This window comes from Eptesicus fuscus, chromosome 11 (assembly GCF_027574615.1).
Source record: "Eptesicus fuscus isolate TK198812 chromosome 11, DD_ASM_mEF_20220401, whole genome shotgun sequence".
Classification (NCBI taxonomy): domain Eukaryota; kingdom Metazoa; phylum Chordata; class Mammalia; order Chiroptera; family Vespertilionidae; genus Eptesicus; species Eptesicus fuscus.
This window is the reverse complement of record NC_072483.1, coordinates 49,611,622-49,626,772: the sequence shown is the minus strand read 5'-3', so window position 1 is coordinate 49,626,772 and position 15,151 is coordinate 49,611,622. Positions and strand designations below refer to the sequence as shown.

The 15,151-nt window shown below is 42.7% G+C and overlaps 1 protein-coding gene across 1 annotated transcript; it reads right to left on the bottom strand.

The window, feature by feature from the left end:
* Positions 1 to 832: 832 nt before the first annotated feature.
* On the bottom strand, positions 833 to 14,827 carry CDCA7 (cell division cycle associated 7). Its single transcript, XM_008138545.3, has 10 exons — positions 14,807 to 14,827; positions 10,981 to 11,106; positions 10,326 to 10,562; positions 7,574 to 7,810; positions 7,194 to 7,271; positions 5,833 to 6,036; positions 4,042 to 4,179; positions 3,136 to 3,285; positions 2,555 to 2,691; positions 833 to 2,169 (listed from the first exon to the last, which is right to left on the bottom strand). The coding sequence occupies exons 1-10, from the start codon at positions 14,825 to 14,827 to the stop codon at positions 2,139 to 2,141; spliced, it is 1,359 nt and encodes a 452-aa protein (XP_008136767.2). The 3' UTR covers positions 833 to 2,138.
* Between the last annotated feature and the right edge of the window lie 324 nt (positions 14,828 to 15,151).

The following is a 15,151-nucleotide window of genomic DNA, read 5'->3' as shown; positions in this document are numbered from 1 at the left end:
ACTGTAAATCCTTTAAGAGTTAAGGCCTTGGGACTCAACTGTTCCTAATCAATATTTCTAATGAAAACCACTGTCAGTTCATAGTAGTAAAAACATGGTACCACAATGTTCCAAACCACCACCAATTCGAATAACTCTAAAAAAAATTTAAGCTTCCTAATCATATATCTAAAAATTTTAGATTATAATTTGGGTTCTTAAGATTCCAGTTTATGAAGATACCCATTTCCTTTGGATCTACATGTTATAAAACTTCAACCCAAATAGGCCATATTGCGTCATTTTTCACAACCCTCCAAAAACATTAAAAAAAAACATAGAAATTTAGTTTCTGTGCCATATGAACATAAGGCTGCAGCAGGATATGGCTCATGGGCTGCAGTGTGCCAACCCTGGGCTAAAGAATTGGGTTATTAAGAGCTTTCAGACCATGCCTTTTTTGTCTGGATTCTCAGTCCTGGAACAAGTTTCAAAGCACAGAGTGCCTTTAAATAAATATTTGAATGGTTGATGAAAGCAAGTTAGGTATTGTGAAATCGCTGTTTGTACTTGCATTGGCAAATGGTAAAGGAAACACTGCAAAACTTCATGGGCACTTATTATTTTCTATCTGGCCATCGAGCTGTCTGTCTTGGTAGATTTTCTGATCCCAGCTATCAGTCCTATCACCAAGTTAGGAGCTGCTCAGAGGAGCTGGCCTTTGACATTCAGAAACTCAATGCAAAAGGGAGATTGGAAAAGGAAGAAATAGCCTGATGTTTAAATATGAGGGGAAAAATTAAAATTCAGTGCAGTAAGATTGAGCATTATAGACTTTAAAAAGCAGACAAGCTAGAACAAAATGTTTTATTATCAAAATAAAAACTTTATATAAAAGCATTACAGATCAAAAGCTCTATTTACATTTATTGATTCAAGGTCCACGTATGCATCACTGAAAGGACACAGCAACAGGCTGCACATGCAAAGGGAAAAGGACAACACTCAGACCCCACCTCTACCAAGTGATTAATGCAAAAAAATGGGGGAGGGGAGGGGGAGGGGAAGGGGACACATGAAATCTGCCCAGAATCTAAACTGGCAGAGATGTCAAGTCAACAAACTGGAAAGTCACCCATCTCCAAAAAGGCACTTCTCATTGCTCTAAAAGTGCTTGAAACCTCAACACGAACCTCGTGCCTACCTTTCCTTGGTAAAAGCCTCTACCTTATGTCTGAAAACAAAAAATTTCTTCAAGAAAACAAAAACTGCAAATTGTATGCTAATATTAGTATCAATTTTCCATGCAAAATGATCAAGAATTTGAAATGCCTTACATTTATGAAATGAAAAAAAAACTTGGCAAGCTACCATTATACTGAAGGTTATATCATGAATTCAAACCACACTATTTCATACTAATTCCCTAGGATGTCTTTTCTATAATGACTGCGAATATAGCACTGCCCACAATTCTTTGGATTGTGCCAGTTTGAGCCCGATGTACCACCCAACCTCATGGTGGAAAAAATCAGCTACTAAGTCCCAGCGGTGACTACTTGTATAATAAGCACCATAATGGAATATTCTCATGAGAGGCGTCCAAAGTAACATACCCACCCCACTTTCCAACAATTACCTCATCCCTCCCTATGGTTTTAAGACTTTTGGGCCTTGATTTTGTAAGAAATGTCAACTAGTGTGACAATTATGCCCATTGTTTTTGTGTAAACAAGTTAGCGGGCTGGTCTCAATAGATGTAATTAGTTAACACCACCACTGCATTTCTAAGTGCTTGGTTTCATAGGTGGATTCCAGGGCTATTTCAACACCGATTAAATCAAACATGCTTTCATAAAACTGTCGTTTTCAAAGAATTCAGAAACTAGAGGGTGAGAGAGACCCACTGTAAATAGAGGGGGGTGGTGTGGGGAGAGGGGCAGGAGAAAGCAAAGAAATGGCAAGAGGGCAGAGCACAGCTGGAAACATGCCTCCGTGATGCTGGGAAACACGTCCGATGAGATTAACTTGATTTGAGTTTCCTACAAAACAAACTGATCAACAGAATTCTTAACTCAGGTTTCAACCGCGTGACAACACTGAAAACTTTAACAAGGAAGACGGGCGCGGTGGAAGGCAGGTAGTGGATCTTCCAAATACTATGCTTGCATCTCAAACTCCTGCTTCAGACTGAAAAAAGAAAAGGAAACATGTCAGGGCATTGGTTTCCAACTAAGAATTCTCTCTTGAAAGCCTAATTCACTCTTTTAGAAATGTTTTTATTGAGTTATAACATACATGCTTTAACATATGTTGTGTACATCTTAAATTTACACACACACACACACACACACACACACCCGCACACAGAGTTCCACTGCCCAGGTGACATAAAATGTTTTAAACATTTCAAAAGACTCTCAATGTGCCCCTTTCTGGTCAACACCTGGATCCCCCCCACCCCCCACCCCCCACCCCGTGCGGTAACCACTACTCTGACTTCCACCATCCTTTTATTAAGACACATAAGTGAATATAAGGTTTGGGTGTGGAAGAGGAAAAAAAGAATCATTACCTTTTCAAGTAAGCGTGCACATTCCCAAAGCCATGGTATTTGGCTAGGTACACAAGGACCCCAGTCGCACACCGCCCATCTCGCTGACGACAGAAACTGCAATTGCAGATTCTTCGACAAGGCGGGCAATGCCAGTTCTGCAGAATTGTGAAAAGGCACAATTAAATCAAACCTACTCCTCTCTCCCTCTTACTTATCTACTCCTATTTAAACCTCGAAGGTGGGCATCATCGATCGCTTTTAAATCTTTTATTTTTTTATTAAAAGAAAAAAAATCTTAACATGGTTAATATCCACTGGTCATGCCTAATGTTCCCTTAGGAATTCCAGCACAGAAAGTCACACGGCAATTACCAGGGGTGAACAGGAACGGAGAATCGGATTCCCCTGAACAGGCAGGTCCCGAGCTCTGGGGAAGGGGCTCACACCCACCCAGCACCAACACCATGAATTCACCTGCCTTCCCCGAAATGAAAGCCCCACAACAGGAGGCTCAACCCTTTCACCGATGCCATCTTTCTGACCCAATCAGCTAGAGCCTGACCTTCAAAGCCCACAGGCCCACCCTTCCAGGCACCTACTGGATCCAGCAGGGCGTCCTTGACCTCTTCGCCGTAGCGGTTTCGAAGGCAGGGACCGCAGAACTGGCCCCGAACGCCCCAGCACTCTGGGTTTCTGCAGTTTGTTTTGGTATCGATGGTTTTCTGGCGGCACTGATGGCAAGTAGACCCCTACAAACAAAAAGCAAATTACAACAACAACACTGCCTTCTGTAGAGAAAACCGGCTTAAAGAATGTCCTCCCTTAGAGGTAGTCTGACATTTTGAATCTTATTTCCTATCTTATATACACATGTATATGCTAGGACAGTGGTCGGCAAACTCATGAGTCAACAGAGCCAATATCAACAGTACAACGATTGAAATTTCTTTTCAGAGCCAAATTTTTTAAACTTAAACTTCTTCTAATGCCATTTCTTCAAAATAGACTCGCCCAGGCCGTGGTATTTTGTGGAAGAGCCACAGTCAAGGGGCCAAAGAGCCACAGTTTGCTGACCACTGTGCTAGGACATGGAAAGTATCTCAAGCATGGTGATTTCCTGCAGCTGGCAGATTCAATATTATCTGCACTTCTTTCCTTCAAGTAAAGGTCTTAACGTGCAAAAAAGCTTGCCCAGAATCCTTTTTTATCTTTAGCACACCACCACATCCCCAGCACCCATCTATGTAGACACATATAATAGATACACAGGAAATATATGCTGGATGAACCAATTTCTAAATTAACACAAAAGATTTAATGCTACTGAAGACTTAAGAGGGCCAGATCCCAAGGATGCTACAAAACTCTTTCCTCATCTGAAAGAAAGACTCAGGCACACATCCCATATGCTTGGACATTGAGAACATCAGCAAAACTCTAAGGATAGAGGCTATCCTTCCTCTCACAGACGCTGACATTTTCATTCACAAAGTGGGGGCTTTTACCAATGAGCGGCTATATATCTTCTCTCGAGAATTGTTGCAGATGTTCTCCAGCTCGTCCTCTGTGATTTCCTCCACCGGGCGAATGACGTGCGGAAGGGTCATGGATCCGGGACGACGACCTCTGGGCACGTCATCATCCTGCAGAACAGCAAGCATGGGAACAGTGTTCTGACCGGCTCTCCCAGTCCTGAGTCTCAGATACCTGATTTATCATTTCTTCACAGAGAATTCAACTTGGGAAATCTTTCTTAAGGCTTAAGGAGAGGAGACAAGTCCTAAATTTATAAGACACTATCATGGAAATGATTCCTAAAACTAAGAAAAGCTGACAAAGAAGAAAACTTGGATTCCTTCACCTGCTAACAAACATCATCAAATATTCCAGATATTCACAACTCGGAGTCATAAGAGTATCCATATATAGGAGAGAAAACTTAAAAATGTAGTCAGTGTGGTAAAACGTTTAGACAGACAAAGTTCAAATCTTCCTCAACATAAGAAAATCCACACTAGAGAGAAACCTTACAAAGGTAGAGTTATGTGTCAAAGCTTTTACCCCATTTGCAAGCCTTCCTGAGCATCAGAAAATACTAAACAGAAACATTACAAACCTAATTTATGTAGCAATGCTTTTATTCCAAGCTCAGCTTTGGGGATCATCAAAGAATTCAAGTAGGAAGAAACATATGACTGAGATAAAACTTACATTAAGTGTTCAAGCCTTACTTAACGACAGAGACTCCATTGTGGAGAGAAATCATATAAAAACTCATGAATGTGGAAAAACCTGTAACCAGGACTCACACCTCAGTTGATACCAGAATATACAAGTGTGGTCGGGAGTACAGGAAACACAGAATTTATTTTTGTATGATATATGTTTCCATACAAACAACTGTAAACCTACTTTTGCCAACTGCTGTAAATTTTTGAGAGAAACCAAACAAATGTATGGCAAGGCTTATCCAAAGTTTAAGACTCATGGAACATAACAGAATTCTTTACTAGGGAGAAACCAGCTTTATGAAAAATGCACAACTCTGTGGTCATGACAGAATTCATAGAAGATGGAAACCATACAAATGTCTCAAGACCTTTAGCAATGGCCTGGATACACCACAGAATTCCTACAGGACAAAGACATTACAAATGTAGTGAAGATGTAAGTTTAATCAATTCTTTCAATGAACACAAAAAAATCCATACTAGGGGGGCACCAAGTCTATTACTTTTGAAGGTTAACCAATGTCAGATGTTAAATTCCAAGAGAACGAAAAGTTAAAATTGCCCTGGCCGGTGTGGGTCAATGGCTAGAGCATTAGCCTGCACACCCAAGGGTCTCAGATTCAATTACTGGCCAAGGGCATGTACCTGCATTGCAGGTTCGCTCCCTGGGCACGTGTGGGAGGCAACCAATCAATGTGTCTCTCTCACATCAATGTTTCTCTCTCTCCCCTCCCTCCCTTCCACCCTCTGAAAAGCAATGGAAAAAATATCCTCAGGTGAAGATTAACAACAAAAAAATGTTAAAATTACTTAAAACTCACGAGAATGCTGTATGTCAATGGAGCAAGAAAATCTGTGGAAAGGTCTGATTATCCTCAGTTTATAAAATGTTATTTGAAGTTTCTTGAAAAGGCTGTTATTGATGACTTGAAAAAATCACCAAATAACTTGGTATGACATTAACAATTCTGAGTGGTTTGAGAAGAACATTAATGTGAATCATTTGGCGTTGGGCCTACAAGAAGAGGAAAAACAGAAGAGCAAGCACAAATGTGGAGAACTCACGTTCATGTAGCCGTCCATGGTCTTCCTCTTTCTCACCAGCATGTACTTATCCTCCTCCTCTTCCTCCTCCTCCTGCTCCGCGGGTAGAGCGCCACGGGACCCAAGGATCCGGGACCTTGACCGGGTAAGAGGCCGTGCTCTCCGATCGGGGTTTCTCCTGGAAGTAACCCCTGGGAATGTGCGCCTTCGGGGTGTCTTTGATTGCTAAACAAAACACATGGCAGAACCCATTTGTTCCAGAATAAAGAGAAGTGGCACCTTCTCCTACGTACGTGTTTACGTAAAGGGAAAGCGCCATTTTCTGATTTTCATTCCTTTCTATAATGCATGGAAAATGAGCCCAAAAAACAAAACAGCCTTTATAATTTTGCTTTTGTAACACCAAGTCCAGTTTCTCTCCAACTGAGAAATAATTTACTTATTCGTCTACTTAATAACGTTGTAAGAATAAATCTCGTTTTCCAAAACAACCTTTTCTACATCTTTTTGAAAAAAATATGTATTTTTATTGATTTTAGAGCGGAAAGAAGAGGGAGAGATGGAAACATCAATGAGGAGAGAGAAAGAATCATTGACTGGCTGTCTCCTGCACACCCAACGCAGGGGATGCAGCCCACAACCCGGGCATGCGCCCTGACTAGGAATCGAACTGTGACCTCCTGGTTCATAGGTTGACACTCAGCCACTGAGCCACACCGGCCGGGCTCTACGGCATCTCTTGAGCCCCGACACACTCACTGTTTCTGCAGCGAGTATGTATGTGTGGTTTTCCTTCTTCCATTCCTTGCTAGCTTCTTCCTTTTCTCCTCAAAGAGGGTTAGGGGAGGAAAGTCTTTTCTTTTGTACCACAGCAGACAACACCAAATTCCCCGAGTTACACTAGCTTAGTTCTCAGAATATACTCACATATATTAGGCCATGATGTGGTTAAGAAATCATTTTTTTTTCCTTCCCAAATTTTAAAAACATCAGTTACCACGCATCTACCATGAAAGAGAAATGTGCAAATGCTGGGAATAGAGAAAAAAAATATTTTCCTATCTTTAGTCCGTGCCCTTGAGGGGTTTAGTCTAGTTAGAAAGAAGAGAAATAACCAATCAAAAGGGGTTTGAGCACTGCACAAGCTTGGCATAGGGAGGCCACACCTTCCCCAGGATATAAGGAAGAGTCCCAGAGATGTATTAGAAGGTTCCCTCTATTCCCTTTGTCTATAAAATCCCTCTCACACACAGATCTATGAGAAGGTTTCCTCTTTGTCTATAAGATCACACAAAATAAGGAGACTGGGTTTTCAAACATCCTAACAAATCTACCTCAGACCTGCCCAAGATACTACTGAACAAACAAGGAGTCGCACTTACTGATCTGGGGCCTGGGAGGGAATGCCGGCCAGGGAACGAGCCAGGGAAACTTTCTAATTCCGCCATCAGCTTTGCAAGCTAAAAGGGAAGGAAACAAAGCAGAAATTATTGGTTTAGCATAACTGCTGAAAATGAGCAACTTATGGAAATTACTGTCGTATATCTCAGCGTTTCTGATTTCTCCTACACATTTACCAAGACGAATAGATTTTTAAGAAAGAAAAGTGAGCTCAGGGAAAGAAACACATTTTAAAGCACACATTGTGAAAATAACGACTTCATAGCTGCACTGAAAACAATTCCTGACGCAGATAAGCAACAAGTGGCTTAGAGGAAAGCTGGAAGAGTTCATGCTAACACATTCCAAGTGAGATACCTACCATTGCTTTGTTTTGCTTTATATTTAAAGCCCTTTTCTCCAAAAAATTCATGCCATTTTCATCTTCTGAATCAGAGTTGGAATCCGTCACAGATTTCTCTGGGGGCGCAGGAGCTGCTGCTCTTTTGCTGGCTGCGCCCCTGGTATTTCGAGCTGGAAACTTCATGGCCACCCGGAGAGGCCCGGACCGTCTGCTCTGACTGCGGGTCCGGCAGCCGGCATGGTCTGACTGTAATCGCTGGTTAATCAGAACAATTGAGTTATCAGTGATTTGTCTGCTGAACCGGTTGCACCAGCATGGCTACATCGCCTCTTAACAAAAGATGCTTGCATCAAATACATTTTAACCGGCCACTTTAATTGTCAATTTTAATTGGCAGCTCTGGGTAACAAAGCCAGGAATTATAAATACATACAACCATCTGAGTGTAGTGTAACTCCGGTAGCCTATCTGGGTCACACTGTTATTTGCCGTTTTCACAGCCCCTAGGCCAGTGGTTCTGGGCCATTTTTTTTTTTTTTATGTGAAAATCCCAACTCTCTTTTTAATTTAAAAATAGATCTTTATGTATTTCAAAAGAATTCCTACAGGAACAAATATGTATTCTCCCATAAACATGATTTCAATGCTAATGGCAGTATTAAAGTATACTGAAGATGGCTCAAGGCTTTAATCTACTTTAAAAAATTGTGGTAAAATATACTTAACATAAAATTTACCATCTTAACCACTTCTAAGTGTACAGTTCACTGTTATCAAATGCATTCAGATTGGTGTGCAACCATCACCACCATCATCTCCAGAACCTTTTCATCATCTCCAACTGGATCTCTGTGCCCTTTAAACAACTCCCATCCCCTCCACGTAGCCTCTGGCAACCACCTGTCTCTATGAATTGACTACTCTAGATACCTCTCTAATCCACTTATCATAAGGCTAACATAAGAAAATTCTTATTTTAAAGTAATCTAGGTTCCCATCATTAAATATGTGTTAAGATTAGCCATGGGGATAATGCAAATCAGGATCACAAAACACTTCATACCCACATACATTGCCAGTTGGAATGTAAAATGGTGCAGCCACTTTGGAGAACAGTCTGTCAGATCCTCAAAAGGTTAAACAGACTTACTCTATAACCCAGCAATTACACTCCTAGGTAGATACTCAAAAGTGTATGTACACACAAAAGCTTGTATATCAATGTTCATAGCAGTATTATCCATAATAGCCAAAAGGTACAAACAGCCCAAACATCTATCAACTGATGAATGGATAATAAAATGTGGTATGTTCACACAATGGAATGTAATTCAGCGATAAAAAGGTACTAAGTACTGGCTTATGTCACAACCTGGAAGAACCCTAAGTGAAAAAAGCCAGCCACGAAGGACCACGTATTGTATGGTGCTTTTTCTATGAAAAGTCCAGAATAGGCAAACCCATAATGATAGAAAACAGACTGGTGGCTGCCAGGAAAAGGATGCAAAGTGACCGTTGATGGGTACCGGATTTCTTCTGGAGTAATAAAAATATCCTAAGATAGATGGTTGTGATGGTTGAGAAAAAAAAAAAAAGAAGAAGAAATATCCCCCATAAAGTCCCAGAACTTGAAAACCCAAAAATTTTTAAAATTCAAAAATTTCTAAAATTCCCCACAGCTTTTACTACTCTTCATGTACTTTTAGTGTGCACAAATTGAAACTATAAGATGACCAAAAACTTTCATGAGTTCTGGAGACTTTTAATTGATTGGCACTTTATTGGTTACAACACTCAGCACCTACAAAGAACTGAAACAATTACCCAGAAGTGATTCGGGCTGTAGACTACGTGTGGGTCACATCCAGATTTTCAGAGCTGCCCTGGCGCTAACTCCAACATGCACTGACTGAGACCAGTATTGCTTATTACAGGAAATACTGCACTAGCACGAAGTGATGAGGGCCATGAAAACATTCCCTGGTCAGACACTCTCACTTATGCCAGCGTCACTCGAGTGTGGTTCCAGGCAGTCAGGCCACACGGAGCTGCAGAGCATGCACCTGACTGCAAATCAACACACGGCTTCCTTCGTCAAGAAAGTCTTGCTACCAAGAAGCCATCTGCAGAACTGAACAGCATGCTCAGGGAGAGCGAGACCCAGGTGCAGCAGCAGCAGCAGCAGCAGCGGAGGAGGCGGCGGCTGGAGCAGGAGGAGAGGTTAAAAAGGTAAGGCAGTGTGTGCAGGAAAAGCAGGCCCAAGGAGCAAAAGTGGAAGCAGAAAGGGCCCTAACTGTCATTGTCTGCACTCGGGCCCCAGCACATGCATTAGCGCTGGCTTTCCAAACGCACGGATCTGCTATGGGAACATTGACCAAAGGCCTGGTCTATGCCAGGCACTGGACGGGGCAACTGAACCTAAATGTGAAGGTAACTAATCTTGAGGACACACGTGTGCTTCCTCTGATTAGGCTGGATTTCTGTGGCAATGGAAATCTGGAGGTTGGCCAAGTTCATCTTAGCAGTTTCCAAGATTTTCAGAGCCTACAAAACGTTCAGGCTTTACACATAGGACTACTTTATAAACTGCTTTAAGGCCTAAATAGTCTCACAAATTTTAAAACGGTCAACAGAATCTCTGGCATGATGATTCAAATGAAAATTAAAAGTAAAAAAAAAAAAAAAAAAAAAAAAAAGCTCTTTAAAAGCAAGTACATCACGCCTCAAAATGTACCTTATTTCTTGATATTGGTGAAATTCTCAAACTCACCATTCCATCTTGTATCTCACTCTCTGAGAAACCGCAAAAGGATTCATCGTCAGAGTCGGCGTGAAAAATACTGGCCAGTTTGTTAGTGACATCTGGCCTTGGTTTCTGTAAAAATCCACAATGGTCTAACACATCTTGCACCTCACTTTCTGAGAAGCCGCAGAAAGATTCATTATCAGAGTCCTCATAAAAAACATTTGCCAGTTCTTCACTGATATCTGACCTGAATTTAGGTTTCTGTAAAATAAATAAATAAATGTGGTTGTGCATCTTTCCCCCTCTTTCAAGAACCAATTTCCCATAAACCGTGCAGAGAGCAAATCACATTCACAAGTGCACTACAAGAGAATAGCTTTTGTTACAAAGAAAAACGGTTCAGAGGTTTACAAATGATTTCTGAGTTGTTATGGCAAATCATCAAGCATGTTAGGTTAGGCGACATTTCAAAAGGATAGAATAAGTAGCTAATCTACCTCCAACAATTACTACCTAGAACCACAGCAAAAAGTGAAATGAAATTACAGTGCACACTGTATTTTCATAACCGCTGTATAGAAATGTAGGCAAAAAGCAAGCCGTTTTAATCACGCACAAAGCATTTGGGGCATTTTGAGCTCTGCAGACTCAATTCTGTTTATTCTCAGGCAGCACTTACTGTGTTTGCAAAATTATCAGAAGCAAAGCTGTCACAACTGTCATCAGAGGATGACGAGGTTTCCATGGAAATCAACTTCACATAGCTGAATTTCTTGAAGTTCGGCTTTACTCTGTGATCCTTTTGCTGCAAATGGAAATGGCAGTACCATTAAGTGGGATGCTCACTACAGTAGCTAACTAAAACATCATTTTTTAGTTTAGTAGCTTCCAACAGCACAGCTATGTCCATTTTTTAAACGCTGTATAGGAAAAGGGGAAGTTGCAATTGCTACAAAAAAATTTTCAAAACTAACTAAAATCCTAAAAACGGATCCCCTCTGAAGGAAAACTGTAATATTTATCAACTTAAATAAATATCTGTAGAGGTATCTCTCTACCCACCTGAAGAGCCCCCAAGCTCTTAGCATTATACTGAGCTCCCAATGAGTTTAATGCCAAACTCCCCAAATCCACCCTTAAAAAAAAAAAGTAAACTGTACTTCAAAAGTGCAAAATGGTGGACTGATTTCTCTCCCTCAGCTAAAATCAAGCTAATCAGGGCATCTGCTGCAAGCCTTGGGCTATATAGACTATGACACGAAGTCCCCAAACTACAAAACTGGACAGCACTTCTACTTCAAGATGGCATGCTTTCAAATAGGCCTTGTTCCGATCAGGGAGGGTACAGTGATTTCAGCACAAGTCCTTACAAATAGAATATATCAACACAGTGAACAAATGTTCAAGGAGCCAAGTTAAAGGTCAAACAGAACTCCAAACCCAGGGAGTATGCCGATTCCACCCCAGCACTCTACTAGCCTGGCCTGACTTTCAAGCTCTTAACACAGTCCCCTTGCTATAGGAGTTTTAAGAAGTCTTTTCATAAGGCACAAATTACTTGTAGATATAAAAATGCTTGTTTCATTCATACTAGATGTACCGGTTAATAATGCGGATTTTTTTTAATAGATGGAGTTACACATATGTTGATATTTATGCGATTTGATATGTATGCTATTTTGTTGTACTGACAACAAGCTTCAAAACCTCATATGTCAAATTTTCTGAAGGTGTTAACATCATAGATATTTTTATGCTTAAAATTGTCGAATTTCGTGCCCAAAAAAGAGCATTTGCAGGAAGTTTTAATTCATTACTTTATTTTGAAGAAGTTATCATATACTTCGGGAAGCTTATGGTGAACATGCTCCATCTCAAGATACTTGTGAACGCTGGTTTAAATGCTTTAAAAGTGATGATTTTGATGTGAAAGACAAAGAATGTCCAGGTCAACCAAAAAAGTTTGAAGACCAACAATTACAAGCATTATTGGATGGAGATGCGTGTCAAACTCAAAGACAACTTGCAGAAAGATTAAACGTTGCTCAGCAAACAATTTCCAATCGTTTACAAGCAATGGGAAAGATGTTAAAGGAAGGAAAATGGGTGCCACATCAACTGAACGAAAGACAAATGGAAAACCGAAAAGTCATCAGTAAAACATTGCTTCAACAGCATGAAAAGAAAGTCTTTTTTGCATCGAATTGTGACTGGCGATGAAAAGTGGATTTATATTGAGAATCCCAAATGCACAAAATCATGGGTTGATCCAGGTCAACCATCACTTCGGAAAGAAGACAATGCTTTGTTTGGTGGGACAATGCTTTGTTTGGTATGGAGTATTATGAGCTTCTAAAACCAGGTGAAACCATTAATAGTGATCGCTACCAACAACAAATAATCAATTTGAACCACGCTTTGATCGTGAAACGACCAGAATGTGCCAGAAGACACGGCAAGGTAATTTTGCTTCATGATGACGCACCATCACACACTTCAAAACCAGTTAAGGACCCGTTAAAAGATCTTGCCTGGGAAGTATTAACCCACCCACCGTATACACCAGACCTTGCTCCTTCAGATTACCACTTGTTCCAATCGCTGGCACACGCACTTTCTGAGCAGCACTTCAAAACGTATGAAGAAGTGGAAAATTGGGTCTCTGAATGGTTTGCCTCAAAACAAGAAAAGTTCTATTGGGATCCACAAATTACCTGAAAGATGGGGGAAGTAGCTAGAGATGGACATTACTTTGAATAAAGCACTTTTGATGTTTCTCTTGGAATTACTGTATTTTCTTTGGATTACAAAATCCGCATTATTAACCGGTTGACAGTTAATCTGCATTATTAACCAGTCAATAATTCATTGATTTTGTAATCAAAGAAAACACGATAATTTCAAGCGAAGTAGTCTCTTGCAAATAAAATTATTTTCATGATGATGGTACCCAACCATCCTATGCTCCTAAGTAGACTCCATTCAATCATCTTAGGAAGTTTTTGTCCTTTTAGAAAGGCAAGGAAATATGATAAAAGGTAGAGCTACTACATATTAACAGGATCTCAGAATCCCATTTTTCAGACGAGGACATTCAAGGCTCCGGGGAGATGACATTTCTTGTCCAAGATCATAGGGCTAGCAGGAGAACTCAGCCTACAATCTCCTAAAACAGCAGTATTCTTGCATTACTGCAGGAATTATCATATTTACTCATCAACCTATCTGCAAGCAAAGGCTCAAAGACAGAGTCAAGGAAGGCATTCCATTGGAAGCAGTCAGGGAAAGAGATGCTGGGCTTTTAACAAGTCAGCACATGCCAAAATTGTTACTAGGCAAATGTTTGCAGGAAACGACTAGAAGAAACACGCAAAGAGTTATGATTGAGAAACTTTTTTGGCAGACAGGTAATAAACTAAGAGCACTCAGTAGGTGTTTTCGGTGCCAGGCACTAAGGATGCTTTCACATTATAATTCATTCTTTGCAACAAAGGTGTGTCATTACTCCCACTTAACGGGGAAACTGAGCTTCAGAGAGGTGAAATGGATTATTCAAGTCTAGCCATTGCCTAAATTTGAACAGAGGCATGTCAGGTTCCAAGCTCGGCTACCTAGGGCTTTCTTCACCCTGAAAACCAAAGCCTAGTTCCAACGATGCCTCTGAATCCACGTGCCCAACCCGCTCTCCCCACCCCCCCCACCCCAAGCCTCCCCACTTGTGGACCTAACTCTGATATTTATTTTAAGCATGTCACATTCTCCCTTTTCACCCTACCCCCACCCTCTACCCTCCCCTGGGGCAGACCCCACGTTCCGGTTTCCGTTAGGAGCAAAGAGTAACGTTCCACTGGGCCAACATCCTGCGGCTTGAGAGGAAGGCTGGGGGCTGGGGAAAGGAGTGGGGGAAGAGCGAACGGCTGCCAAAGTGTGGGCCTCCGAGTCTTTCTGTTGTACTTAAATCACCGCACGGGACCAGAAACACGTCCGCCCGTGTGCGCCGCCCAAGTGTTTGCAAGACCTTTAAACTCCAAACCCACCGACCCCGCGCGGTTATTAGTGGCACCAGCGGGCGGGCAGCTGGAGAGGGCCGGGGGCGCTGCAGGGTAGGCAGGGGCAAGTCACAAGGAGCGCATCCCACCCGCCAGGATCGGGCCCGCGGACACCGTGGGGGGTCCCCGCGGACACCGTGGGGGGAGACTGGCCAACCCCCGGGCGCTGCCCGGCACGTGCACCTCGACCCCACGTGGCCTCGGGTTCCCCACCGCTGCCAACCCATCCTGCAAATCGCTCAAATCTCTGAACCGCCGCGCACCCCTTGCGCACGCCGGGCGGGGACTGCCCCGGACCCGAATCTACACCCCAACTACACCAAACGTGGGGCTTTCCGAAAGGGGCGCCGCCCAGGACGGCCGCCCGTGGACGAGGAGCCCTCAGTCCTTGGAGGTGGAGGGCGTCGGCCCGCCCCCACCGTGCTCGCCCTGCGGGTTTGCCCACCAAGCCCTCACCAGCACGCGGCGAGCATCCATGGTGGCAGCCGGGGCCCAGGCCCGCGTTTGGAGGAGAGAGAGCCGAGGAGCCGTGCGCGCCGCGGTCCCAGCGAGCAGCCGCCGCGGGCGGGCGCACAGACCCGGGCCCCGAAGGGCGGGGCTCGGGCCGGCTTTCCCGCGGCGGAGCGCAGGTCCTGCAAGATGAGGTATCGGCCCGCCCGAGCGCCCGACCCGCTCAGCCCAGAAATAAAAGAGGCTCACCAAGTGTTATGAACTCCAGGGAATTCCTTGGAGTCCCCTAAAATCCGCCTTGAAAAAGTGGTGTTTTTAGGGCTCCAGGACTTCTCTCTTTATGTGGCTGCA

Coding starts and splice junctions, on each gene's coding strand:
- CDCA7 (XM_008138545.3), bottom strand. CDS start 14,827: ATGGATGCTCGCCGCGTGCTG. Junction 10,563..10,980: donor CTGATAATTTTGCAAACACA/GTAAGTGCTGCC, acceptor TTTATTTTACAG/AAACCTAAATTCAGGTCAGA. Junction 2,692..3,135: donor AGGACGCCCTGCTGGATCCA/GTAGGTGCCTGG, acceptor ACAATTCTGCAG/AACTGGCATTGCCCGCCTTG.